The 27,458-nt window shown below is 49.0% G+C and overlaps 4 protein-coding genes and 1 long non-coding RNA gene across 5 annotated transcripts; 1 reads left to right on the top strand and 4 right to left on the bottom strand.

The window, feature by feature from the left end:
• Positions 1-4,973: 4,973 nt before the first annotated feature.
• Positions 4,974-5,887, bottom strand: LOC127338410 (uncharacterized). Its single transcript, XR_011754121.1, has 3 exons — positions 5,719-5,887; positions 5,558-5,647; positions 4,974-5,479 (listed from the first exon to the last, which is right to left on the bottom strand). It is a non-coding gene; the product is annotated as an uncharacterized lncRNA (long non-coding RNA).
• A 461-nt stretch (positions 5,888-6,348) lies between these two features.
• LOC127339642 (protein MAIN-LIKE 1-like) lies at positions 6,349-7,689 on the bottom strand. The gene is made up of 3 exons (XM_071827354.1): positions 6,929-7,689; positions 6,581-6,850; positions 6,349-6,498 (listed from the first exon to the last, which is right to left on the bottom strand). Exons 1-3 carry the CDS (start codon positions 7,592-7,594, stop codon positions 6,349-6,351), a joined length of 1,086 nt encoding a protein of 361 aa, XP_071683455.1. The 5' UTR covers positions 7,595-7,689.
• Positions 7,690-11,242: 3,553 nt separating this feature from the next.
• On the top strand, positions 11,243-12,705 carry LOC127342512 (uncharacterized). The gene is made up of 3 exons (XM_071828152.1): positions 11,243-11,935; positions 12,225-12,382; positions 12,470-12,705. Exons 1-2 carry the CDS (start codon positions 11,245-11,247, stop codon positions 12,335-12,337), a joined length of 804 nt encoding a protein of 267 aa, XP_071684253.1. The 5' UTR covers positions 11,243-11,244; the 3' UTR covers positions 12,338-12,382; positions 12,470-12,705.
• A 1,311-nt stretch (positions 12,706-14,016) lies between these two features.
• Positions 14,017-16,840, bottom strand: LOC127342513 (uncharacterized). Its single transcript, XM_051368476.2, has 3 exons — positions 15,562-16,840; positions 14,405-14,554; positions 14,017-14,291 (listed from the first exon to the last, which is right to left on the bottom strand). Exons 1-2 carry the CDS (start codon positions 16,709-16,711, stop codon positions 14,442-14,444), a joined length of 1,263 nt encoding a protein of 420 aa, XP_051224436.1. The 5' UTR covers positions 16,712-16,840; the 3' UTR covers positions 14,017-14,291; positions 14,405-14,441.
• Positions 16,841-19,767: 2,927 nt separating this feature from the next.
• LOC127342514 (DExH-box ATP-dependent RNA helicase DExH10) lies at positions 19,768-27,118 on the bottom strand. The gene is made up of 17 exons (XM_051368477.1): positions 26,954-27,118; positions 25,322-26,345; positions 24,769-25,083; positions 24,489-24,593; positions 24,325-24,393; positions 23,612-23,779; positions 23,460-23,531; positions 23,268-23,384; positions 22,812-23,033; positions 22,538-22,696; positions 21,878-21,967; positions 21,700-21,795; positions 21,471-21,628; positions 21,244-21,388; positions 21,061-21,156; positions 20,806-20,898; positions 19,768-20,153 (listed from the first exon to the last, which is right to left on the bottom strand). Exons 2-17 carry the CDS (start codon positions 26,324-26,326, stop codon positions 20,043-20,045), a joined length of 3,021 nt encoding a protein of 1,006 aa, XP_051224437.1. The 5' UTR covers positions 26,327-26,345; positions 26,954-27,118; the 3' UTR covers positions 19,768-20,042.
• Between the last annotated feature and the right edge of the window lie 340 nt (positions 27,119-27,458).

Consider the following 27,458-nt stretch of genomic DNA (forward strand, 5'->3'; position numbering starts at 1 on the left):
ATTGTAAGGGTATTTCACCCTTATCCATTATTTTGGTAACGATGACACTGTGCTAAAGTATTTGGCCTAATATGTTTATAAGTACAATCTCAGGTATTAGGCAATGAGGCGTAAATGGTGTATCAAAGGAACAAGAAGGCTAAAGGAGACCCCCCATTTCAACAACAATCAAAAAGGGGTTACAGGAGAAATCCGGTCACCTGCCCGGTCCAACCGGACCAGCAACCGGCCAGTCCGGCGTGGTGGCCGGTCAACCGGGCGGCAACCGGGCTCCAAAGGAGGAGCCAGCAGATCCGGTTTGCGCCCGGTCAACCGGGCTCTCAACCGGCGGGTCCGGCGCTCCGTCCGGTCGACCGGGCGGCAACCGGGCGCCAACCGGCCGCCAACTGGAGGAGCTCCAGGACCAGCAAAAAGGCGTCCGGTCACTGGCCCGGTCAGACCGGCCTCACCACCGGGTTGTCCGGTCTGTGGCCCGGTCAGACCAGGTTTGTCGAGGAAAAGCTGAGGTGGCAAGTGGCAACGGCCATATTTCGAAGAACACTATAAATAGCCCTTCTCCTACCTCTAGACGGTTAGGCACTATACTACAAGCTGTTCTTGAGCTCTCTCTCTCTCACTCTATTGCTAGAAACACCAAAAGCCTCAGATCTCCCTCCTCCACCCAAACTCAAATCCCTCCGGGGAATCATTAGAGGAGGACCCGATCTACCGTTCTACCAAGCCAAATCTCATTCCCCCTTGTATTCATTGAGAAGCTTGCTTCCTAGGGTTCCTTGGAAACCCTAGGTGGGCAAGAGGAGTCCGGAAGCATCCGGGCTGTGGATTTGCTCCGGGCAAGATTGTGAAGGTTTGGAGGCTACCTCAAAGTCTACCACAAGTGAGTGAGCTATTCCTTCGTGGGATAGGCTCCGGAGAATAGGGTGAGCCTTCGTGGCGCGGGGAATCCTTCGTGGGACCTCCACTCCTCCAAACGTGACGTACCTTGTTGCAAAGCAAGGGAACACGGGAATACATCCTCGTCTCCGCGTGCTATCGGTTATCTCTAACCGAACTCCTTACTTATGATTTAACTGCCTGTGAGAGCCTTCGTGCTCGAGTTAGTTGTATCCTCATATAGGTTGCTTCACCTAGTTTGCATTAGGCTCATCTTTATATTCCGCAAAGCCTAATATTGCAAAGAAAGAATTAAAATTTGTAGAAACCTATTCACCCCCCCTCTAGGTTTACCATCTCTATACTTTCACATTACTACACCAACAATAATCTGCACTGGATATCACCGAGCCGATCCACGGCATGGAGTTGTACGCAAAATCAAGCCATGAGGTAAGATCTTCACCGAACGTATACACGAGAAGCAACATCACACACACACGGACCGGCGTGGAACATGGCTCGTCACCAAGTCTTCAATACACATCGTTGCGAGGGACATCTTCAAGCGACACACTACTCACGCATTCTGCTACACCATCGCCGACACATCAACGCCAAGGTCTATATCAACGTGATATTCATCAACATCTTCGTCAACACATTGTCGTCGCGACACAATATTGTTCACATGATGTACATACATGATACAACTATGACGCCCTCTGACAGTATAACTGCAAGGCACGGTGATGGCATCACCGCATCCACGACACTAACGACGGGTAAGATTGCATCGACAAACTTATGTCATAGTTGTGATGCCCCTACAATCGCGCATATGGTTATGGAAAAACCGGTTTGTGCTTGTGGGCTTCCTTCAGTCCCGACAAGACTGGTGGTCTCACTTATGACCGTGTACTCTGATATCTGCAAGACGCCATTAACGGTACCTTTCAAGGTGCAAAACATCGGCCATAATAGCAACATCGTCCATAAAATTGGAAGAAGAAAATCGCACAATTTTTTGCGCCTTCGGCACATACAGCTACACCGACGACAACGAGTACTAGATCGGCCACGACTATCTCGGCCACGGCAACATCTCATTCGGATACTCTTGACATCGACAAGAACGTCTACAGGTACAAATCGGCAACAACTTCAGTCAACAACGTCCGCTTCATCACTTGCGCCCACGACACTCCTTCTATGATTGTGGGAGGGAAGAGAAGGAACCATAAGAGGACATTGATGATGGCAAGGTTGAGAAGGTGACGAAAGCGCAAGACTTCAAATCCAGTCGCAATCGTCTGCTTCACTCCCGATATGATCAAGGGGAATGTTATAATTCATGTACATCTAGGAGCTAGAGATAGACTAGGATTCTATATCTTCTTGTACTCCAAGTCTACCTCCCCATTTTACCTCTCTATATACCCCATGAGGGTCATGGAAATACAACAAGAAATTCTAGGGTTCTATATTTTCTATAGATACCTCGTCTTGGATGTTCCACCGGCCGAAGGACCGGGACAGCGAGAGAGAGTTGGTGGTTGGCGGTGGTGAGCTTCTAGGCAGCCTCATCTCTGGTGGACAAGTGGACGCAGTTTCGGGTACAGTGAGCTCCGGGTGAAAACCATGCACTAGTCTTGGTTTGTACCGGCGATGGTGATGCTCTCGGTCGCCATCTCCTTGTTTGAGGCATCGTTGTGGAGCTCCTCACCTCTTGTGTTGGTGTTTGGTCTGCTCGTCTCGTTGGCATTGTCTTTCAGACGTCTGAAATGTACGTTTGCGTCGGCCCGCGGACGCGATGTGGCCCAGGGCGACCGTTTGCGTCTGGGGTACCTCCAGCGGTGCGGACGCATTTTTTAACCGGGGACAGCGTCAAGCTCGCTAATGTCGTTTTACGTCTCGTCGACGACTGCCGCCGGCGATTAACTGTTCCCGCGCGACGACGATCGTTCCCGCGCTTGCCCAGTACATTGGCAAGTTTCGCCGCGAAACGCCCTGCGCGCCAACGCTGTTTCCCGCCCCGCCGTGGCTATATATGGTGGACACCGGCGGGGGCGACCGACACACCTCAAGCTACCATCCATCCATGGCCGACCACATTAATTGGGAGCACGTTGTTCACATGTGCCGCCAGCTCCACCCGGAGGAGGAGGAGGTAGCCACCGCCGGCGTTGAGGCCTAGCAGCTGGACCTGGAGGTGGCGGAGGTCGCGGAGGCGGAGGCGGCAGAGCGCGCGGAAGGGCGCCTTGCGGCGACCAGGGCGGAGATCGCCAACGCCATGGCCGAGCTCGCCGACGCCAGGGCCGAGCTCGCGGAGGCGCGGGCGGCCATCGCGGCCCCTCCGGCCGACGCCGTCGTCCACGACATCGCGGACGACGACGTCCCCGTGCCCATGCGGTTCGAGTGCGCCGGCGATCAGCGGATTCTGCTCGCGTCCTTCGAGTCCCTGGCTGGGGATGCCCAACGCCGTCAGGCTTGGGTGGCGAAGGAGGAAGCCCATAGCTATGCGATGGCCATGGATCGGGGGTTAATGTGCTCCGACCTGGACTCGCTCCAGCGTAGGGGCCCTTCTCCCGCGCGGGTCGAGCAGGAGAACCGCGAGCTGGAGGCCGCCATCGCCGCCAGGGACGAAGCAGTGGCGGCGGCGGCTAGGGACAGGGCCCGATTTGTCGCCGACGTGGCGGCGATCTAGGCGGCGGCCCAAGCGAACGAGGACGCGGCGGCGCTCCAAGCGGCGGCGGAGGAGGAGGAGGAGACCAAGGAGGCGGGGGGCTACCAAGGTGGCGGAGGCCCAGGCTGTGGCCCTGTGGGATAGCACCCTGGCCGAGGCCCTCGAACGGCGCAGGCGGCAGGACGAGATGTTCGTTCGCCACCGTGCGCCAGTAGTTGGGGCACGCGACTGCGAGTAACCGAGGCCGGTGTAGGCCGCACGACAGCGAGTAGGTGCGGCCGTTGTAGTTTTAGGTTAACTCGACTAACCATCTCTGTAAAGATGGTCCTTTTGGCCAATCAATGGTAATGAAAACTCTTTTGCTTACCTACTCACTGTCGACCGGGCCCGGATGCACCCAAGGCGGACAGATTCCGCGACCGCCGAGCGTTCGCGGAGACGCAAACCTAACGCATATTTGGGCCAGGTTTGCGTCTCCGCGGACGACCCGATCACTATGCGTCGCCCCGCTAAAGCAGGACGCATTTCCGATCACGGCGGACGAAAACGGTCGCTCAACATCCGTTTGCGTCGCGCCACTGGAGATGCCCTTAGTTGTCCACTTGTGTGTGGGCGCAGCCTTGGGGCCGGCTTGGAGTAGAGTCTCGGGACCGGCATGTTATGTTCCTTGGTGTATTCGTTTTCGGCTACACTTCTTCTATATATAGCAATAAAAAGGCCAACTTTCGAAGAAAAAATTGTTGCTCTATGCCAACCAGATGGCGTAGAGTTCGGGCGATTTGCACAAAAATAACCCAAAAGTGAAAGAAAAGCACAGAATGACCCTCCGGCGAAACTATTTCACCAATCTAACCCTTTTGTGTGGCGCCCCTCCCACGGGCGCCACACATGCCCATGTGGCTCCCCTCCTGCCGGCGCCACTGACCCAGCCGACGTGGCCCCCTCGCCGCTGAGCTGGTGCGCCCATCCGACGTGGCAGCATGTGTGGCGCCCCTCCCAACGGCGCCACACATGCCAACTTATATCAAGTTTTGGGTCGAAAACATCCAGGGGCTCCGGAACCTCTGGGACTTAGCCGTTTTGCGAGGCTCGATGTGTGGCGCCGACTCCACTGGCGCCACACTAGCATATGTGGCGCCGATGCCACGGGCGCCACACATAGAGGCTCGCGAAAACGGCTAAGGACTTATCGTCCGGAGCCCCCTGGATGTTTTCGACCCAATGTTGATATAAGTTGGCATGTGTGGCGCCGATGCCACGGGCGCCACACAAGCACTTCAGCGCCGATTGGAAGGGCGCCACACATTGACTTTTGTTAAAAACATGAAAAATCCTACCAAACTCCAACGATTCTGAGTACAACATTGGACACAACAAGTAGCAATTTCATGACATACACATATAACACTTCATAGGTCACATTGGAGCACGTAGATTCAAACAACAAGTAGCATTACAGACCATGGTTCGACATGACATAGGGTTCACAAATCGATACTTATGAATATAGAGTTCACAACAACACGTGGGCACATCCTAGTAGCGTCCTCGACGTGCCGTCCTCGCGGGCTGCTTCCGGACGGCCATCCTCTTCGTCCGCTGCCGTGGCTGCTCCTGCTGCTGCTCCTGCTGCTGCTCCTGCTGCTCCTGCTCCTGCTCCTCCTCCTCCTCCTCCTCATCCTCCTCCTCCTCCTCTGAAGAGAACGGCTCGTCGTTCCTCATCCTCGACATATCTGATCTCCGCCGCGGCCCCTCATCCTCCTCAGTGACAACCTTCTTTCCTCAGCTGACATAATCTTCCGGAGTGTACCGGTTTGGACCCTTGCCCCTTGGCTTCAACTGGTAAGCTGACCGTGCGGCTTGCTTGGAGGTACGCTTTGGAAGTATGGCTTGACTCAGAATTAGCTCGTCCTCAGGAATCTTCACAAACACGAACACATGAGATTACAAAGTTGAAATTAGGAAGAACATGTTTGACAGCAACAAAATAGTCCATACCTCCCGCTCTTCTGAAGAGGAAGATGTAGCGATTTCGGCTTCCCGGCAACCTAGCAAGCTGGCTAACCGCCGCATCTTTCGTGCAGTGTTCTGCGTCATCCCGTTCATGGTTACAAATCCACCACATCATAGTATCGTACATTCAAAGTTGGTGATCATACCTTAATGAAATACCGCAACGGTCGGACAGGCTTGTCATCTCTCCCGCTCTGCTCCCACATAACCTCGCACTCCTCAGCTGTTTTTTCGATCTCCTTCCGCTGTGACAAATATAGCATACACAATTGAAGCGTTCACATGGCAATGTAGATGATGTACTAGTTAGTGAGAGAATAGAATACCATGAAGTTCAGCTCGGAAGCAATAGAAGTCGATCTCCCTCTGCGAGCAAATCTGTCGTGCTGGCTTTGCCCAACCTCATCGAACTGGATGGGGTCGTCCAAGATCTCCTCAGGATACGCGTGCTTAACTAACTCGATACGCGTGTTCTCATGGAACCACTCGAGGTAGTTGTTGAAAGCGGCGAAGTTGTGAGGCACAATCTGCTCAGGGCCAGCATTCCGTGCCGCTTCCAAACACTGTTGGAACGCTGCGATGTGGCCGCTATGATGGACTGGCCAATTTGTGATCTTCCTCTGCCGCTGCCTATCAAGCCTGCAAGAATCAACAAGTTAGTTTGTACCTCTTCTATCAAGAATCTTCCATCGCATGATTCCAGAAGTTTACCTATGAAGCGCCTTGTCCGTGTCTTGCCACACCGGTGGGCACTCGATACAGCCCAAACTGTCTCATCACTCTTTGCGGCTGGTGGTGTTCAACAAGCCACATGCATATGAGTGGGCAGCGCATACGCGTAACCGCGCCTCCTCCGTGCACTTGTGGTTGAGGTCAGTCATCGACGCGCCAATACGGTAGTAGCTACCATATGGCTCCCATTCCACCTGCAGCATACAAACATCTCAGAATTTAGAACATGCCAGTAGAATCAATGAAAACTAGGATTGCAAAAGAGTGATCGGTTACCTGCTCAGCGGTAAGAGTGTCCAACTCCGCAGTGTACTGCATGTACATGATCTTTGGATCGCCCGACATCTCCGAGACATTGTCCCAAAGGTATGCCCAAGTGGGCTCCCGATCAGGAAAGTGAGGGTAATGAGGCCATGGCCTCTCGTTGAGTACCCTAGGCCGCCCAACTGATAGGCGGTCCCAGCTCCATACGGAAAGTAGGAGCATGCATCCACCAATACCGCCGCTCCCAGTCCTGCTCCCAGTTCTGCGACAAGCTTCGTCCAACTGCGCACGTAAGACATTTGGTTAGTACTCTGTCTAGCACACTACTATAGGAAAATAGTACATAGAGCAAATCATCACCTGCCGGTAGAGGTAGGCAAGTGCCGCTGTTCCCCAACTCCAACGGCCATCCAACACCGTTAGCGCCTTCAGCCAACACCAATGGGCCAGCTTCCCCCCACTGTCAGGAAAGAGAGTCCTCGAAATCATGTACCATAAGTACACGCGGGCGTACGTCCTCCGAGTGTCCTCGTCGGCCTCTTCCGGGCATTCTCCAAAGTTAGTCCTGATCCATTCGAAAGACGCGCCGGCGGGAGCTCTCTTCTTTGGATCTGCTGGCGGCGGAGGAGCCCTGCCAATAAGCACCTCCATCTGCTGGCGCCACCCATCAGAAGCTGTGTTCATACACAGTGGCTCGCCCTGAATAGGTAGTCCAAGGATCATGGAAACATCCTGGAGAGTAGGGGCCATCTCGCCGGCCCTCAAGTGGAAGGTGTGAGTCTCCGGCCTCCACCGGTCGACAAGGGCGGTGAGTGCCGACGGGTTCATGAGTGGACCCCCACGGCTTACAAGGGATATGAACGGGAGAAGACCGGTAGGCCGGATGAACTCCGTGTACCTCTCGTCGTACGGTATATCCGATGTGCCATGGTAACGAATCTTCAAAGGTTGAAGATCCGTTCCCTTCTCCGTCATATGAACAGCCCGGTGCACCCTGTCGTACTCTTCATCCAGAAGCCACACCATCCTACATGTATGAGCAACACATACAACATATTATGAGCCATTCATACCAAATATGAGCAACACATACATGAGAATATATCCAAATAAGCCATCACACATACATTCCTAACAAATATGAGTTATTCCATCAAGAATACTAGGCATATGTAACACATATGAATTTCGTAAAACATACCATTCCTAGCCGCATAATTTCGTAAAATTTCATTCAACACATCTAGGGTTCCTACATATCTAGGGTTCCTACATATCTAGGGTTCCTACACATACACATTCAACACATACATAGCCATTTCAAATCTAGTTTCCATGTCTAGGGTTGATGTACAAATCTAGCAAGATCTATGAAATTAGTGGATGAATGTGAGGGATTCGAAGGGGATTACCTTGAGGAATGGATGGGGAAGAGATTGGCCGGTCAGATCTGACGAATTTGTGCCCGATTTGTTGGGGGAGAGAGGGAGGGAGGAGGAGGAACCGCCGGCCGCCTTGGGGGAGAGAGGGAGGGAGGAAAAGAAACAGAGAAGAAGATGGTCGGGCTGGGCGCGGGCGCGGGCGCCACACTTAAGTGGATGTGTGGCGCCCGTGGCATCGGCGCCACACAGGCAAGTGTGGCGCCCGTGGGGTCGGCGCCACACATCGAGCCTCGCAAAACGGCTAAGTCCCAGAGGATTTATCTCACAGTATGTTTGGGCAATTCCAAGTGCATGTGTGGCGCCGTTGGGAGGGGCGCCACACATGCTGCCACGTCGGATGGGCGCACCAGCTCAGCGGCGAGGGGGCCACGTCGGCTGGGTCAGTGGCGCCGGCAGGAGGGGAGCCACATGGGCATGTGTGGCGCCCGTGGGAGGGGCGCCACACAAAAGGGTTAGATTGGTGAAATAGTTTCGCCGGAGGGTCAGTCTGTGCTTTTCTTTCACTTTTGGGTTATTTTTGTGTAAATCGCCTAGAGTTCGTAGGTAAAGAAAGCACTTGTCGAAAACAACAAGAAAAGGACATTTGTGTGCAGTGCAGGAGTAGCATTGAAGCCCCTTCTTCAACACCACGCTACCCATCCTACTTCCTACCCGAGACGTTCAAGCTCGAAAGGCTGCCACGCCCTTGTTTCCCGCTGCTCTCTGAGCTCTGCCCCTAGCTTCTTCAACACCACGCTACCCACCATCCTACCCAGTACCCACGCTCCGCTCTGCCATTTCGACAGCCGTTCAGTCCTTCCCCACTTCCTTGCCAGCCCAAGCCCCTCACCAGATGGCGTCTCCTTCCTCGTCGTCCGCGCCGGCGTCGCCGTGGGTCATCCTAGGCAGCATCCCTCGCGTCGCCGCACCGGACGACGGCAGCGACGTCTCCGTCGCGCTCACGGCGCCGCCGCGCGTCTCGATCCTCACCGTCTCCCCACGCGTCTTCCCGGATCCCCCAACTCCCCACTTCTTTCCCTTCGTCCTCGCCGCAGACTGCAGACCCCTCCGGCCTGCTACTCCTCCAGGCCAACCTGCAATGCGCCCCGACCCGTGAAGTCATCGACCGTCCCGACCACCAGTTCGTCACCTGGAAAGACAACAACGCGCGCTACTTCGTGCTCGACGCCACCACCGGCTCGGCTTTCCACCTCCCCGACCCTCAGCCCACCATCATGCACCAGGCGCTCCTCGGCCTTGTCGTCTCTCCTGGCGGCGGCGGCCACTGTTAGCATAAGCCGTTGTATGGCGACGGCGACATGACGCAGCTAGCGGGCGCAGCGGAAGCATGACGACGCCCAGGTCTCGCGGAGGAGCAGCGGGCTCACGAACGAGGAAGACCGGATCGTGAAGCGTTTGTGCGCGGGGCGATCGGTGAGTGCGTTGAGTCAGTTTGTACCGTTGTAGCTAGCTGCATGTCGTGTGTGCATGATCCACTAGGATAGGTGATGTTGGGATTTGCCCACGGATCGATCACATCAAACTAGACGAACACACGCAAACACAAAGTTTATCGCCAAAGGTACATATCGTGCCTTGTCTTTCTTTATTTTCTGTTTTCTCAACTCACAACTTCTAATTACAAAACGCAGCCTTGATGTGTGTATATATACACTTCTAAGGCAACCGACCCAAGCAAATCTAATTCTACTAGTACTTGGACTCTACAAATCTAACACGTACAAGACCTCCCTAATTAACCTAGTTAAACTAGTACTACCTAATACGACTACCAAACCTAGCACTACACGGACTACTTATACAGCCGACTACAACTCAACTAGCTAGTACTAACACGTAGACTACTAAGACTCGTAACCTGCCTATCCTGGACTAACTATCTAGACTACTATGACTCACACTTGAACGTGTCAATCATAAGGAAAGATTATTCCTAACAATCTCTCCCTAATCTTGACTTGGCATCCTCTCGTACTTCTTCTGGTCTTGACTCCTTGCAGATTCGCGGCTTGTCGACTCAACTCCAACGCATGATCCGGACTACCAGCCCACACGGTCGCATCTACGCGTGCAACATGCAAGACTAGACGCACCATCAGTCTTCACTCACATCGATCCTTGCTCCCGGGCAACTCCTCGAACGTGACGCGCTTCAACTGCAATGGATCCTCACAGAAACGAGCACTTGGACACAACGACGACTCACACAGACGACGCCGACATGACGCGCCAACTTGCACGACCATGACTCATCGGACTCCTCCGAAGACGACCTTGACGAGAAACCCGCGGACTACGATCTTGACGAGACTCCCGGTACCACACCTCGGCACCACCTCTCCCATCAACGATCATCCACCACCTCGCCTCGCCGACGACTGCACCCTGCCGTCCCTTCCGTGTCGCTCCGCCTGAGCAACAATAGCCCGCCCCGAGGCGCTAGTAGGATCGCCTCCCCGGGGCAAGCGTAGCTTCAAATCTTGAACCTCGCTCTGATACCAATTGTTGGGATTTGCCCACGGATCGATCACATCAAACTAGACGAACACACGCAAACACAAAGTTTATCGCCAAAGGTACATATCGTGCCTTGTCTTTCTTTATTTTCTGTTTTCTCAACTCACAACTTCTAATTACAAAACGCAGCCTTGATGTGTGTATATATACACTTCTAAGGCAACCGACCCAAGCAAATCTAATTCTACTAGTACTTGGACTCTACAAATCTAACACGTACAAGACCTCCCTAATTAACCTAGTTAAACTAGTACTACCTAATACGACTACCAAACCTAGCACTACACGGACTACTTATACAGCCGACTACAACTCAACTAGCTAGTACTAACACGTAGACTACTAAGACTCGTAACCTGCCTATCCTGGACTAACTATCTAGACTACTATGACTCACACTTGAACGTGTCAATCATAAGGAAAGATTATTCCTAACAGGTGAGTGCTGTTAGTGGTGTGAGTGCATGGGGTGCGTGGGTGCTGCGCCACCGGACGGCTATAAAGTCAGCCATGTATTGATCGTTTGAGTAAGGGGAGTTGCAGCAATGGAGCCAGCTGAAGAAAAAGAAAAAGTAGGGCGTTCGTGCGCCCACGGCGGCGCTCCGTGCGCCGGCCGGCAGAATTCTGTGTTGTCTCCGTTGCCTTCTTCTACCTCTGTTCGTGAGTGAGCTGAGAGAGAGAGAAGAGCTAGCTAGTGCTAGCGCCAACAGCCACTACATGGTCGCGGAGCTCCAGCCCATCATCGGCTGCAGCACGGCCACGCTCCTCTGCTTCTCTACAGAGGTTGGGGAGTGGGTGGAGAAGAGCGTCCATTACCCGCTCCCGCCCCGCCCGCTGTCCCCCATCTGCGTACTCTCGCACCACGGGAGGCTCTGGTGGATCGACCTCTCATGGGGCGTCATCACCTGCGACCCCTTCGCCGACGAGCCGGTCCTGGGTTTCGTCCCATTCCCGCCTGGGAAGGTCCTGCCGTGCAGGCAAGCTAAGGGAGTCACCGACATGTTCCGTTGCGTCGGGGTGAGCGGCGGCAAGCTGCGTTTCGTGGACACATACATGGACAGGCGTGCTCATGTTCATGCCGGCAGTATTCCCACCGTAGGCGTGTGGACGCTGGCCGATCCAGACTCCACGGAGTGGACGCTGGAGCACGAGGCGAGCTTTACTGAGATCTGGGCCGATCAGAGCTACAAGGCGACCGGGCTGCCGAACAAGGTGCCCAGGCTCGCGCTCATTCACCCCAAGAACCCGGACGTGCTCTACTTCTTTCTTCAAGAGCGCCTCTTCGGTGTTGACGTGCCTGCTCGCAAGGTGGTGGAGTGCGAGGTCTATGGGCTGGTTGCGCCGCCAAGCTGCTGCATCGCCACCCGCTTCGTGCGGTCTTGGGAGCTGCCGCGGGCACTCTCCTCAGGTGGCTATGAATATGATACCAGCATATCCTTTCCCTTGTTTTTTATGTCTGTTTTGTAATGATAGCTGTGAATTTGTGATGAATGTCCAATTGTTTCCAGTTCTAAAACCGCCATGCTTCATATGAGAATGCAAATTGCACGTTTATACCTGTGGTTTATTAGGAAGATATAGCATTTGCATTACTTCAGGTCATCAAAATAGTACTAACAAATTGCTACTTTCTCATTCGTTTGATCCAACACATATATATCCATATTTGTTGAAAGGGTTGTGACTTATCTTTGAAGGGAACTGGTCTGATGGTATCAACTTGGCGGCAGAATCTTATGCTCGACCATATCAGCCATCCCCAGAGGATTACCACATGGTGGGTTCTCTTAGGCAGACATTCATAGGATGAATTGGAGGAACATCAAGCAACTATTTATGGCTAACAGTGTCCTAGGTAAGCTCAGTTTCCCCCGACCTGTATGCTACTTCTACTCTTGTTTTGCACTACTAATGTTATTATGTCATATTTCATTTCATCCAGGTAGCAAGTGTGATGCTCATTTTAAGTTATGGACTGGGTGTCATAATCGTCTTGCAAGCTCTCACAAAGTTGCTTGACTTGTTTCCTGTTAGTGTAGGAGATTGTGATTGATCACGGAATGCTGTGGAAACACTATATTAGTTGGTTTGTATCTTTCCTTATGGAACACATGTATCGGAAATATGACTTGGTTCCCGTGATCATTTGAACTGCGAAGCTGTGATTCTCTTTGATTATTGGTTGTTGTTTACTTTCCCGTATTTGATCCGCGTACCATGCCTTATTTGTTACAAATTCTTGTCATTCCTCTTGATAGTCGCTTGTGTGAAATGTAATAGCGAACGCGCTACATCAAGTTCTTAGGCACCCACAATGGGCCCATGGGTGGGGTCTGTTGAATATAATTGTCTAGTCCTCCCACATCAGATCGGTATTTTGGTTGAACTGGCTAGAGCATGCAATTCTCACATGATATCATATCTACTAGGTCCTGGATTCAAATCGTAGCCAACGCGGTATTTAAAGTAAATACTTGTGGCCTCACTAAAAAAAAATCCAAGGATACACGTCTAAGACATGTGCGAGATCTCTTGTTACTGATGCATTTCGTTCGACGCCAATGATGTTGCAGCTCCCGTGCCTCCCATTGGCTCATCTTACAACGCCGGCATAGTTGTCGGCGGAGAGTACTCGACGGAACGGGGAGACCAATATTTTTGTTTCCGTAGATTGTTTCTAGTATTCTTTCCGTCGACAAAAAAATAAAGGAACCCATAATCTAGCATCAAGAAAGGAGTGGTTCAACTAGCTCAGCTGGCAACAAATTAAATCTTTTTTTTATAAAGGGAATGTATTAATATCGCTAAGATACCAATTACACCTAGCTTCTACAACAACAAAACATTATGAAGACATGCACATAGCCCTAAAGCAAAAAAAAATGAAGAAGAACAACAAAGAAAGATCATGTTACAGTGATCAATTTCTTGTAGCTGCAAAACAACCTGCCACCAGGATAGCACCCGAAGTCCAAATTCTTCAAAAACGATACCTCCAAGAAGAAAACATTGCACAAGCATCGTCGTTGCCCGATCTTAGATCTTAGGTTTTCAAACTGGAGAAAGCCCGCAAATCAAGAACTAGTACACTAAATAGAGTAACCACAAACGTCACAGTTAATGGCCATTAACGGGGCGTCACAAGAATTTCTTGGATAACTAGAAGCGGGACGCAGATCCGGCGTGACACCCATCGCTGCAACATTTTGTTCCGGTCATCTCTATATTTGTGAAAAAAATGTCGCAATATTTTGAGCAAACCCGCAACAAATTCCTATTTGGTTGCAGTCCACTAAAGAAGACGATAAGATGTGTGGGTACGGTGTAGCCAGATCGCTTGTTCGCAAGGATCTTGATTTCTTGTAAATGCATTTTCTATCTTCTACAAAACAATATTTCCAGGCAGGTATGCTATTATCATTCCACACACTTGACGATCAGCAGGAATGGCTACCGATCCAATGCAAGAATTACAGGGTATAGCAACCGTTCACTGAAGAGAATCAAAGCTTCGCAGTTCAAATGATCACTGGAGCGATCCATCATATGCCCCAAAATTACATCTTTCAGTACAAGTTGTTCCCTCCTAGGAGATAATAAATACCAAAAAAACGATAGTGTTTCACAGAATTCTGATCAGTCACCATGTGATGCACTAAGAAACATGTTAAGCTACTTCGCGCACCAAAGCATGCATGACACCAGGGCGGACCTTATACTGCAGCCACTCCATAACCTGAATTCAGCGCAACTACACCTGCCACCTGAAACAAAGAAAGTATCGACACAAGAGTGTTAGTACTACTACAGTACAGGCGCATGGTGTTTGAGGCCAGGGCAGAAAATATCATATAGGTTGGGGGAAACTGAGCTTAACTAGGACACTGTTAGGCATACACAGTTGCTCCCCCATTTCAACCGATGAATGTCTTCTTGGTAACTCCCACCAAGTGGTAATCTCCTCCAGATGGTTGGTATGGTCTAGCAAACGATTCTTCAGCCAAGTTGATACCATTAGACCATTTACCTTGTCAGATATAACAAATATTAGCTACAAGCCTTTGAACAAACTTTGATATATATGTGCTAGAATCACTCAAATTTGAAAGAATGACCCAAACTACTCTATGGGCTATATATCTTGCTTGGAAACCGCAAGCATAAACCAAACATCATTTCTGTCTGAAGTGGAATGGTTGTCTGGTTCTTATGCCACCTTTTTTTTTTTTTGCAAGGGAGTTGCACCAAATGTGTTAATTACTAGCTCTACTATAGCAATCACATTCTCATCCATCATAAATCACATTAACTACAGTCATAAAATGCCCAGGGGGAAATAAAAATGGTGTAACACGATTATTTTATGGTAGGTAGGTATTACCTCCGTTCCAAAATATAAGCTTTTTTAGAATGATAAATTAACTATCTAAGAACTCTTATATTTCGGAACGGAGGTATATCATATATATGCATCATTAAGAAATGATCATCCAGATGCAAGAGACTAGCATATTATTTAAAATGTGACATTTTATAATTTATACTTCTTGTATAAAATCTGAGCACTACAAGGGGAGCGTCTAATTTAGGAGAATTTGGCATGCATCATACATACCAGGTCAATAGACAACATTATCACAGGGTTATGAAGACAGTATGTATGCTCATTCTACTAGTATTCACACTCTCACCAATTCATATATCAACACTGAAACGTAGTCATTGGTATGCATCTATACGGATCTACAGGTCCCATAACAAACCGACATGATTGTTGATTGATACGATCGTTGTGTGCCTCAGCCTTACTACTTAAACATTGCAAAGCAGCAAAACCATTAGAAGTAGTCGATGCATTAACTATTTAAATATGCCAGCTATAGAAGTATTAGTACTAGATTTCTATATGGATATTCCATGCCAATATATATGCACCTAAAAGGTGGAAAATTGGGCATACATCAGACAACCAGATCAATGGGCAGCAGACATAAAAACAGGGGACTAATGAAATGAACGATTCTTGATTGGTACCTGAGGAGAGTGCCCGCGGCAGCTCCCAGGCCCGAACGAAGCGGGTGGCGATGCAGCAGCTGGGCGGCGCAACCAGGCCATAGACCTCGCACTCCACCACCTTGCGAGCACGCACGTCAACACCAAAGAGGTGCTCTTCCAGAAAGAAGTAGACGACGTCGGGGTTCTTGGGGTGAATCAGCGCGAGCGTGGGGACGTTCTTGGGCAGCCTGGTCGCCTTGTAGCTCTGATCGGCCCAGATCTCTGTGAACGTCGCCTCGTGCTCCAGCGTCCACTCTGTCGAGTCTGGATCCGCCAGCGTCCAGACGCTCACAGTGGGAGGAGCACGACGCTTGCCCATGTACGTGTCCACGAAGCGCAGCTTGCCGTCGCTCACCCCGACGCAACGGTACTGGTCGGTGACTCCCCAAGCTTCCCTGCACCTGAGCACCCTGTCCGGCGGGAACGGGATGAAGCCCAGGACCGGGTCGTCGGCGAAGGGGTCGCAGGTGAGGACGCCCCATGAGAGGTCGACCCACCAGAGCCTCCCGCGGTGCGAGAGCACGCAGGTGGCAGCCCACGACCGGGGCGGGAGAGGGTAATGGACGGGCTTGGCGACCCACTCCCCAACCTCTGTAGAGAAGCAGAGGAGCGTGGCCGTGTCGGTGCCGATGAAGGGCTGGAGCTCCGCGACCATGTAGTGGCCGCCGCCACCGGGGGAGACGACAAGGCCGAGGAGGGCCTGGTGCAGGATGGTGAGCTGGGGCTGGGGGGCGGGGTCGGGGAGGTGGAACGCCGAGCCGGTGGTGGCGTCGAGCACGAAGTAGCGGGAGTTGTTGTATTTCCACATGACGCCTTCTTGGCCTGGTTGGTCGATGAGTTGACGAGTCGGGGTGCAGCGCAGGTTGGCCTGCAGGAGGAGCAGGCCGGAGGGGTCCGCGGCGAGGACGAAGGGGAAGAAGTGGGGCGTTGGCGGATCCGGGAAGACGCGCGGGGTGACGGTGAGGATCGAGACGCGCGGCGGCGCCGTGAGCGCGACGGAGGCGTCGCCGCCGTCCGCCGGCGTGGAGACACTTGGGATGCTACCTAGGATGACCCACGACGACGACGGCGGCGGCGCGGACGGAGACGCCATCTGTGGAGGGTCTTGGGCTTGGGCTTGGGCTGGCATGGCAACGAAGTGGAAAAGGCAGAGCGGAGCGTGGTGTGGAAGAAGGCGCAGAGAGCCTCGGGTAAGGTGGGCGTGGCAGCCTTCCGAGTTTGAACGTCCTGTCTCTCCTCCAATGCTACTCCTGCAGACATACGTATGTTCATTGTCATTTTCTCAGCTGCTTTACCTCCGATGGCAATTCACCCCATGGATGAAGCGCGTAGAGCAATGATTGAAGCTCGGTTGCATATATAGAACTATAATTTCAATTTTGTAACTAGCCCCATTTTTATTCAAATAAATAAAAATATGCAGTGAGAAAACTCACAGTTCAGGCTTCAACAAAAAATATCCAATTTTGAGTAAATCGCATTTTGCATCATCCAAATCACCAATTGGTTCATTCTGCGTCAGGTTTTGCAAGTTGCTTCTACCCATATGGTTAAGTTGCTTTCTACAATGAGAGTCGCCATGTGGGTCACGGCTCCTCTCCCTCCCCTCTCCGGTAGCCTCGCCGGCTAGAGTTGGAGAGGTAGAGGGGCCGGTATGTATATTACCTTAGGTCTAGTAGTTGTTGTTGGTCTAGGTGCCAGTTTAGCGATATGTCCACGGGGTAGTTTCGGCGGGAGCTCGCGAGCTGCTTCGGCTGGAAGATGGTGGTGCTCTCGTTCCTTGCTGAGCTCCGGTGGCCGGAGATGGCGAGGAATAGAGTTCCCCCCTACATCCCTGCCAATAAAGCTCGAGCGTCGGCCTCCAAATCAAAGCGATCTAAGTGAACCTCTGATTCCCCATTGTAGTCGTGGTTAGACAGGGGGAAGAGGAGGTGACCAAAGATCCTCGATATGGAGTAGGGCAGGGAGACGATAGGTGTGTGCCTTGCACGCTGGAGAAGTAGATTCTGGTGGAGTTCTTCAGCGGTGGCCAGAAGCTGCTAGATGCTGCCAGCGCTATCTGCGCTATCTTTGGCAAATGGAGCCACTCTTATCCTCTGCGTGAGGATCTTCTCCGACCCCACTTTGGGAAGCAACGCCAACGACGCCCCAAGTGGCGAGTTCCCCGGCGGCGACGATGGTGCTCGAAGATGGAGGTCTCTGTTCGGCCATGGCGACCAAGGACTGGACCATGTTTTTGAGATAATTTAAAAGAAAGATGCAATGGGAGAAATTGAACTCTTGGTTTCCGGTTGGGGTTGCTACATTGTGCGTTCCGCACATGCACGAGCCAGGTCGTGTGGTTAGAAGGTGTGCACTCGTTTTAAGTCATCAGCACACGGAAGAAATTGAACTCTAGACCTTCATCTACGGAGAAATAGCACCTAATACCGGATGCCACTTGGACTCGCAATGTTCTGTGATTACATATTGAAATATACTTCATATATGCCTTTATGGTTGTTTTTTCCCAAAATTTGCTTAAATTGTAACTAAAACTAATGGTTTTTTATCGCTATCGAACCAGATGAACCGGCGGTCCAACCAGTAAACCAACCACCTCACAGGTTCGATCGCCGGTCCGATTTTTTAACTATGCTTGTACTATGTACCGACGGCTTTGACTAATACAAGTTTCCCAACCCTTTCGGGGTCTCTCCCGTTCAAAAAGAAGAAAAAAAAAGCCATATGGTTGAGACACTCCATGTATGCTGGCGTCTAGGCATGCGTGGATATAGGACACCATCAATTCCTCCTCCGGTGGCTCATTTCCCCCCTCCCCTCCTCTCACCTAGCTACAGTTCTTGACCTTATCCTCAACCTCATCGGGCCGCTCCTCCTCCCTCTCCGCCGGGCTAGCCGGCCGGAGTTGGAGAGGAGATGGCGCCGGAGTAGATAGTAGTAGTAGTAGGTATAGTTTATGGTCCCTAGTGGTGTTTGGCGAGTATGCCGGGAGTGAGGTGGCGGATCCCATCGGCTGGATCTGGCGCCGCGTCGTCTTCTTCCTCGACTTCATGGAGCTCCGGCGGTCGGAGCCAGAGATGTGGCGGCGGAGGGAGACGAGGATCTCCGTAAATAAAGCCGTCTCTCGTGGATCTGGTCTCTGCCGATGCTGCGGTGGTCTCCTCCTATCTGCTCATCATGGTGGTGAAGGAGAAGAGGGTTGCCCGCCTGCTCATCGCCGGCTACCTCATCCGCAGCAGGGAAGCTTGTTGGCTTCTACTTGGAGGCTCTTCTCGGCGCCTCTGTCGCCGAATCCTATGGCTGGACGGCAGCCCCTCCACCGGAGGACTATCACGGTGCCTCTGTCGCCGTACTTCTCGGCTGAAGGACAGCCCCTCCACCCTGGGAGGTTCACCACGGCGCCACTGTCACCGTTCTTGTTGGCCGTAGGGTGGCCCCTCCTTCCTGAGGCAACGACGCTCGTTCTTCGTCCTCAGGTCTTTCTCAACCTCCAATCATCTAGACGGAGGCTCAAAAGCATCGTCGGAGCTAGCTCCCACCTCTATGCCCCAAGTGGTTATGTCCCCGGTGGCATGGAGGTTGACTCCGGCGACCTCGACGGCAGTGGATCTGGAGCTGGCCTGGATCGCGTTTCTTTTTTCCATTCTAAGGTCCTTAGTGCAAAGTGCTTGGGTCGATCTGTAGTTTTCTTTTTTCTCAGGATCATTTATGTAATTTGTGCTACCACCGCTCAACAAAGCTCTAGGTCCTTCGGGGCCTCTCCTGTTCAAAAAAAAAAAATCCCTCCTCTGTTTCTTCTTCTTATCCCCCTTCTTTTTTTTCTTTTTGCTGCTGGAGGTCATCTCGTCTGCGAGGGTTTTATGTTTCCCACGTAAATTTGGCCCCTTTTTCTATCAAGTTGTGATAGGCCAAAGTATGATTTTCTTACAAATGGGGCTAGCTGCTAATATATTGTAACAACTATCGCAAAAATTAACAACATGCGACTATAAAACATACACGCCCTATAACCCTTTGCATCATCTCCAGAGACATAACAGCAAAGAGATATATAGCTGCTTAATGGTTCAGTGACCAACTAGATTTCATAACACACGCCATAGCAACCTAGAGCGAACTGCTTGATAAACAACAAATCCAAATGCACGTCATAACAAAATGATGTCTAGAACGGGACAGGTATGATAAAACTTTCGCACCATTTCAAACTCAGACCGCTCACAAAAATGTTAGCAACACCTGCTAACGTGTACATGTATGAATCATAGATAAACTGATGTATTATAACAGATGGCTTTCAATCTTCTGATGGAACACCTGCAGCCTAGGGGGTTACCAGGATACAACCTACACTCCTGACAGATTAGGGTTACCAGGCTAGAAGCCATGTCAAAAATAAAGAGGTGGGTAGATTTGGTCTGCTAACATATATGTTACAGCTGCTGGAGCTACACTCATCACAGATACAACGAGTTGGCAAACATGATACCCCGGCGTAGGCTCTCGCTTGCCAATCCGAACTTGTTCTCAAGGTTCACCTCCCCAACAGCTTCAGCAGCAGCTTTTAGCTGGAAACAGAATCACACAGTCAGTTGGTTCGAAAAGGAAAACAAGGCGGAGTTTGATTTTGACAACTATTTACAGACACTGGAACAGGCAAAGGAAGTGGTGGGCATGCATAAAATGGCGTAGAATAAAGTGGATGTCAATCACAATTCATATATACGGAGATAATAAAGGAGCAGGAAACTTTTTTTACATATCAAACTACATTTCCTCGTAACAGCAGGGACTTAAGTCACCATTACATGTGAATAAATACCACTTATTTACTTTGACAAGCAAGTTGTGTCATCACGCAGTAAAACAATTGAAGTTGGTTAAACTATTCTTGAGCGCACTGAGTCACGAAATGATTCCAGCTAGACTCTCAACTTGCACGTAATATTTTGTCATGCCACAATGAGAGTAAATAATGTTCATTTGAAACTTTAATGGACATTTTCCATAGAAGCCAAACAGGATGATCAAAGGCAGACAATTTTGTATCCAAAAGCAAAATGAGCCAAATGGGATAATCAAAGGCAGATAAATTCGTATTCAAAAGCACAATGTAATAAAAGGCAAACGTTCTGATTGTCCAAGTGATTTAGGTACTAATGGCGGGAAGCAACAGGTGGAATATGGTGCAATCCAGGGAGCTAGGTACAGTTGGTCTACCTGATTCAGAAATTCATCCAACCTCCTAACTAGCCGTATGATGCTTCCTTCAAAAATGTCGGTCATTTCTATGACCTCTCCAAAGGTGGAGCCCTGTGTGGAAAAAATAATCACAAATCAACATATGGGTAATGAAATTGCATCTGATGGGAAGATTATACATAACAAGATCAAATGTCACAATTGGAAATAAGATATTCCCCATAAAACCCGGGGAAAAGAGATCTCTATCATGAACTGCATAGGCTGACCAACCTTTGACCAGGAGTATATGACATCCATCAGGTAGGGTTTACAAGTTGATTCAACGTATTCCTCCACATTTACATCCAATTTGCATTCCCGTTGTACCTAAAACAAGAACAAGACATCAGAGAACCCAACCAAGTATAGAGACTGAGAAGATGGCAAAATAGTGTGATTGATACAAGTATGCACCTCAGCTATTTTTCTTGCAGCCTCTTGGAGTTGCGTCATTGGCTTAGAAAGCTCATTTCTCAGGCGTATTTGCTCACTAGACTTCTCACACGGTACAAAACAGCTAACCACGGAAGCAACTTGATGATGATCCAGGTCATTAAATGTACCTAGTCGCATAGACAAATTAATGCAGCACTGAATATAAACTTAACAAAAAAATCGTAAGACATAATCATATTAAAAAGGTACCATTAAACATAAGTTCAGTGATAAGCAGCTCATCCCCAGTGTCAATTAAGCAGGCAGCACGTCCCTTTAACTGGAGAACACCATCCGCATCAATGTGACCCAGCATTTTCAGAACGCGAGACCGGTTCTTTAGTTCATCTCTAAATTTTTGTAGCTGAATGGAGGAGAATGTAAGAACACATTCAAGCTGTTTAAAGAGGATCAAGTACACAAAATTCAACCAACCTGTGAATCCCGCATCTTTGACTTTAGTTGTTGAATTTCATGATTCAGTTCAGCTTTTTTTTGGTACCATGACAGTTGCTGGTCACTTTGATCAGACTAAGACACAACATAGCATTAAAAAGTGGGTCTGAGTAAAAAAAGCACTGGAGATTTCTTAATTGAAAGGTACACGGCATACCTTATGTAGTGGGTGAGAATCTAGTTTCTGCTCGAGAACCTCAAGTTTATGAACCACGTCAACTAAATCAGGTTCTTCAATACCCATGTCCTATTAATTATACCAGATAATATCAGATTCTCAAAATGTAGAAAATGACAGAAGGATTCAGAAAGATTGCTTAAGGATCCCAGATGATATATTTTAGGAAATGATGCTCCAAGGAAGAAATGCTAACATAAGGTAGATCAAGAGAGAACATTGAGTTTTGCAAACATGTGATATAATAAATAAACAGGTGAAGATCATATCAGTATTTCAGCTATAGCATTTGTTTTCTATGCCTGTGTATCATGATGGATGATGTATTTGTTGAAGTGTATAAGTGGATTGCCTAGCCCTTTTCATCAGATCGGTCTTTTGAAATAGTTGGTTAGTGCATGAAGCTTGACAGTATTGAGGAAAAACAGATATGCCATATCTCATCTGAAGAGCTGGCTCAGGTACATCTAAATCCTGACGAGATATATTTGAGTTCTCATATTTTCAATTTTCAGTCTCAGTAAACGAAAATGATACTTTCCATGCAAAACTAAAACAGGTTATAAAAAGACATTATGTAAGTTCTGCCATGCAAATTTAACATCATCTTAAAAAGAGTCATCGTGTAAGAATGTTCACCGTAATTGGATGTAGCTTTGGAAGCCCTTGGGGGTAACGCTTTCCTAGTTCTTGAACTGCAGAAAGTATGTTTTGTCTTGCTTCAGGTGGTCGTAGATCAGATGGAATGTTGATTCTAACGCTGCTTAGACCAGATACTAAAGGTAATGGTACAGGCACCTGCAAAAACCTCAACATTAAGTTAAAAGTAATTTTTGACCATCATAAAATGACAGTCCAGCGAACTGAAGATATGCCACCAAAATAAAACCCTTTGTCACAAGCTTCAACTCACCACATGCATCTCTCCCTTCTCCCCAGCGCGAGGTGGGCATGGCTTTGAACGTGATCCATTCTCATTCGAACTAGAAGAACAATGAAGCAAGGTATCCACTATATAGTTATTACCACGAGATGCACTTAATGCAGGGGGGAGAGTAGTAGATGCTGCAGGTTTCTTCACAACATTTACAACAACACCCCATCCCCAATCTGTTGAACCATCCCTCACCTTAACCTGCCATGATGCAAATTGTTCAGTACAAGGGAATTTGTGTAAATTTTACAAAACCCATATCATAAATCATTACAAAGCAACATTTAATATTAAAAAAAATGGTGAACAGAAGTAGATACGGTATTCTTGCTGTAGTGCTGTTTCTTAACAGTCAAATACAAGAGTTATAACTGATGAAGATGTACATCTCATCCTCAAGCAAGAACAGACCCTATGAGAAATGGAGTTACATACCAGCCTTCCAGGAACCAAATATAACAAAGCTCTTTCTGGTCTTATCATCTCAGACATGATTTTCTTCTCAAGTTCAGATATATCAAGCACTAATTTGTGATATTCAGCAAGATCATTCTGTACAGGGAGAAGTGTTAAGACTGTTAATCAAACAGAAGAACAATAATGTATACTGCAATCAAAATAGCATACCTCTCCAGAGGAGTCCAGCAGGCTAGCTTCATTTTCCAACCTTGTAATCTTTTGAACCACTTCAGGTAATGCCTGAAAAGCAAGGGAAGCTAATCTGTTACATTCCCAGCGACATGTTAGGAGAGGCATCTACAAAAGGTCCTGAAACAAACCTTTTCATACTGAAACTGGTGGAAAGAATTCCGGATGACATGTTCAGCAGTAAATTGGCCCTCAGCACGACTCAGTAAATTCAGAATAGTGTAGTAGCTCAGTCGGAAAGTACTGATGAGAGGTGCTGGTTTACCTAACACCATGTCCTTGATAACACTCATTTCCATCTGCAAAACTAACTCATGTTAAGACCAATTATTACAAGTCAAACTAAAGGAAGCACTTGAGTACAAAACAAACACTTATAGTGTATCTAAGTTGCAAGAATCATGGCTTACAAAATAAGTCTTTACAATTCAAGCATGAATATGGAACAAAGTAAAAGTCTTGGATGACAGTCTCAATGGCATAAAATGAATGTTGACACACCTACACAGAAAGCTCCCACACACTGTGGGGTCTGGGGAAGGGTATTTCTAGGCAGCCATTCCCTTGATTTTTATTGTGCAAGGAGGCTGATTCGAACAAATTAAATTTCAATAACTATTGAGAAGCAAAGTTAAGCATGACTATGGAAAGATATCTCTTGGGAGAACTTCAACAGAGCAAAATGAATGGATGCATTTGATTAAATTATTAAATTTATTTAAAAGTGTCCACTAGGTTTCTTGAGTCAACAACAAGAAACCGAACCTCCTTGCATGATTGGCGTGCTCTTAAAATTCATTAAGAAAAAGAAAGCTAGTTGCAAGGTAAGACTGCAGGGCCTTACCTTCTCATCTATCATTATAACACAAATGCCACGTTCATCCTTGCCACGGCGACCAGCTCTTCCACTCATCTACAAATGAATACAAATTCACAGTAAGAAGGGCCTGTACATTCTATTTCACCTACTAAACCTATATGCCTGACTTCACTTCATATCAGATTTACCTGTATATATTCTCCAGAACCAATATAACGGTTACTATCACCATCCCATTTTTTGACAGATGTGAAGACAACTGTTTTTGCAGGCATGTTCAGCCCCATGGCAAACTGGAAAAAACAATCATGTATTAATGAAATGCTGCTCCTACTGAGTGTAAGATGCACACTCGATAGTATAAAACAATAGTTCTCTGCCAGCTAAAGTCCCTTTGGGGATGTATGCAACATGTAAAGGGGCAAAAAAGGTTAAGATCAAGTGGGATGATCAGGTCAAAGGGCACACCGTCTCAGTAGCAAAGAGAGCTTTCACAAGACCTTCTTGGAAGAGCAATTCAACCAGCTCCTTAATTATTGGAAGCAGCCCAGAATGGTGTACTGCAATACCTCGTTTAAGAAGAGGCAACATCAACTCTATAGCAGGTAAACCTCTATCTTCCTCGCTCAAACAGAGAATAGCACTACGGAAAACCTGATCAATGTTATCCTTTTCTTCTTCAGTGTTGAAATCAAGTTTTGACATTGACATCGCATGGTGCTCACATTCTCTTCTGCTAAAGCTGAAAATTATGACTGGTTGAAACTTGCGCTCCATAATCATCTGCATATTAGCATTAATCAAAATTAAGCGAGATATGGCAGAAATTAATTAAACCAAAGTATACAAAAACATCAGCAAATAGAACATTCACAAGTGAGACATGGACTAGTTTTCTAACCTACTCCGTAGTACAGTAGTTAGTAAATTTACAAACTGCATGCACCTTGAAGAAAGCATAAACCATCTAGTGTTTGTAAATTTAGGAAGTACAATAAGGCCAGAATTCATGTCATCCTACCTTGACAATTCTGTATATGTCAGAAGTTCCAGAAGCATTTCCGCCTTTTGCTATTCGACCACTGGCTTTAGGTCCACCACCCTTCCTCCCATCTGGTTGACTAGGTTGCTTTACAAATGTGTCTTGAAGCTTTAGAAAATTATCCTCCCTGAACTGACCATTTTCATCCACTACGAGGTAGAGACCAGACCCACCTATTGGGAAGACATAGTGCTGTAACGGTGTGGGCCTGAAGTCTGTGTACACCACGTGACAAGGCTGCTTGTGCAGGTTGCATATCCACTCAGCAAACTCGGTTGCATTGGACATGGTAGCAGACAGGAAGACCATCTTGATGGCAGGGGGGAGGAAGACAATACTCTCTTCCCACACAACGCCTCTCTCACGATCCTTCATGTAGTGGATCTCATCAAATATAACCCAACCAACCTCCTTGATCACCTCGGAGCCCCTATAAAGCATGGCCCTGAGGATTTCCGTGGTCATGACCAGGCAAGTGGCATTTGGCTGAAGCGTGACATCACCAGTCATCAACCCAACATCGGAAAACTCCTGACTAAGCTCCCTGTACTTCTGATTGCTGAGGGCCTTCAGCGGAGAGGTGTATATGACCCTCTGCTTGTCTCTGAAGGACATTGCAATCGCGTACTCAGCAATGGCTGTTTTCCCCGCAGAGGTGTGAGCCGAGACCAAGATTGACTCGTTGCGCTCCAAGCACGCGATGGAGACGCTCTGGAAGGGGTCGAGCTGAAACGGGTATGTCTTGGCCATCTCCCCGTTAAACACGGGATTTGAAAGGGTCCCATTTACAGCCTCGTCCTTGGCCAAGTCGTAGCCGTTCGGGACGGCGACTTCATGGATGCACGACCGGGCGAGGTTCGGACGCTTGGCAGCCGAGCCAGGCTGGGGCGGCTGCTGCTGCCCATCCGGAACAGCAGCAGTGGAATTGTCTTGTGAATCCAGCTCGGCTGATTTCCTCTTGCTGCTATTCTCCACCTCCTCCATATTTCTTCGATACGACGACCTGCATGTCACATCAGAAACATGAGCCAACTGCAGCAGCGGGAGAGCGTCAGAAACATTACTTGTTTCTCTAGGGTAAAATAAAACATTATAATGCAGACAGGAACAGATAGGAGCAGCAGCAGCGCTAGACTAGAATTACTACATCAAGAATGGTGTGGGCTTGGCAAATAATGGCCACCTTGCAAGATTCCAGTACCACGGTACCAGTAAAGCCGAGACTAGTTCAAAACCCTAAACCGCCACGGTATCAAAAGGAGATTACCATTCCCCGAGCTCCCACATCACGGAACCAGTTGTTTATTAAAAACTTGCAGAAATTACCGGAACCGACGGACTGGGAACACAAAAGCGACATGAATCGGTTCCAGCAAGCTACGCTAAGCAGGGGCGGACACAGCGTGGGGAATGGGTTCAATTATTAAACCCTGAAACCTTGGGGGAAATAAAATGCTACTGCTATCACTCCACCATACGGAAAGAATAACCCGCAAGATACTGGGACGGATTCGTCCGAGGAAGAGGGATTCCATTAGATTGCTCTCGCGGCGAAGGAACGAACGGAGGAGAACTCGTAAAAGAGGAAGCGAGCAGGTTAGGGATTGTCACCAGCAGGAGAAGGGGGCCAATCCAAGCGGGGGTTGCGGGAGAAGAGTTGCTTCGTGGGGACGAGCTCCGGCTCCGGCTTCTGCTCAGGCGGCGGCGGCGACCCCTCGGCCCTCGCTTCTCTGCTCCTGGCGTTCGAGCCCTTGGCTTGAGGTGTGCCTGAAACCTATTTTGCTTGCTTTGTTTAGCAAGCTGAGACCGATTTGGCAAATCTGCGATAGTTTCGGGCCGGAAAGTCTCGGCCCAAACCAAAACGATCCAGCCCAGACAAAACTCCCCACCTTCTCTCTCTAGACGCGAGCTCTCCAATAAAACAAAAACAGTGGCAGTGTAACACACACAAAAAAAAATGGAGCCAAATGGCAATACCTGCTGCTACTGCTAGCACTGCTGGCTGACTGGAGGGCGGGCTGCTCCACCTGGTCGTGGTGGGACCGAGATCCACAGTACTATGCCTTGACCCCCTTTTCTGACTGTTGGATCGAGAATGGACAGTCAGATGCGCATG

This window comes from Lolium perenne, chromosome 3 (genome assembly GCF_019359855.2).
Source record: "Lolium perenne isolate Kyuss_39 chromosome 3, Kyuss_2.0, whole genome shotgun sequence".
Classification (NCBI taxonomy): domain Eukaryota; kingdom Viridiplantae; phylum Streptophyta; class Magnoliopsida; order Poales; family Poaceae; genus Lolium; species Lolium perenne.

Excerpts from the sequence above, each read along its gene's own strand:
- LOC127339642 (XM_071827354.1), bottom strand. The coding sequence starts at position 7,594 with ATGGTGTGGCTTCTGGATGAAGAGTACGACAGGGTGCACCGGGCTGTT. Across the intron at positions 6,851-6,928 it reads TTGCCTACCTCTACCGGCAG|TTGGACGAAGCTTGTCGCAG; the intron begins GTGATGATTTGC and ends TTACGTGCGCAG. Across the intron at positions 6,499-6,580 it reads ACACTCTTACCGCTGAGCAG|GTGGAATGGGAGCCATATGG; the intron begins GTAACCGATCAC and ends TGTATGCTGCAG.
- LOC127342512 (XM_071828152.1), top strand. The coding sequence starts at position 11,245 with ATGGTCGCGGAGCTCCAGCCCATCATCGGCTGCAGCACGGCCACGCTC. Across the intron at positions 11,936-12,224 it reads GCCGCGGGCACTCTCCTCAG|GGAACTGGTCTGATGGTATC; the intron begins GTGGCTATGAAT and ends TTATCTTTGAAG.
- LOC127342513 (XM_051368476.2), bottom strand. The coding sequence starts at position 16,711 with ATGCCAGCCCAAGCCCAAGCCCAAGACCCTCCACAGATGGCGTCTCCG. Across the intron at positions 14,555-15,561 it reads GCCGCGGGCACTCTCCTCAG|GTAAATGGTCTAATGGTATC; the intron begins GTACCAATCAAG and ends ATATCTGACAAG.
- LOC127342514 (XM_051368477.1), bottom strand. The coding sequence starts at position 26,326 with ATGGAGGAGGTGGAGAATAGCAGCAAGAGGAAATCAGCCGAGCTGGAT. Across the intron at positions 24,394-24,488 it reads GTTCTGGAGAATATATACAG|ATGAGTGGAAGAGCTGGTCG; the intron begins GTAAATCTGATA and ends ATTCATTTGTAG. Across the intron at positions 21,796-21,877 it reads ATTCTCACCCACTACATAAG|TCTGATCAAAGTGACCAGCA; the intron begins GTATGCCGTGTA and ends GTTGTGTCTTAG.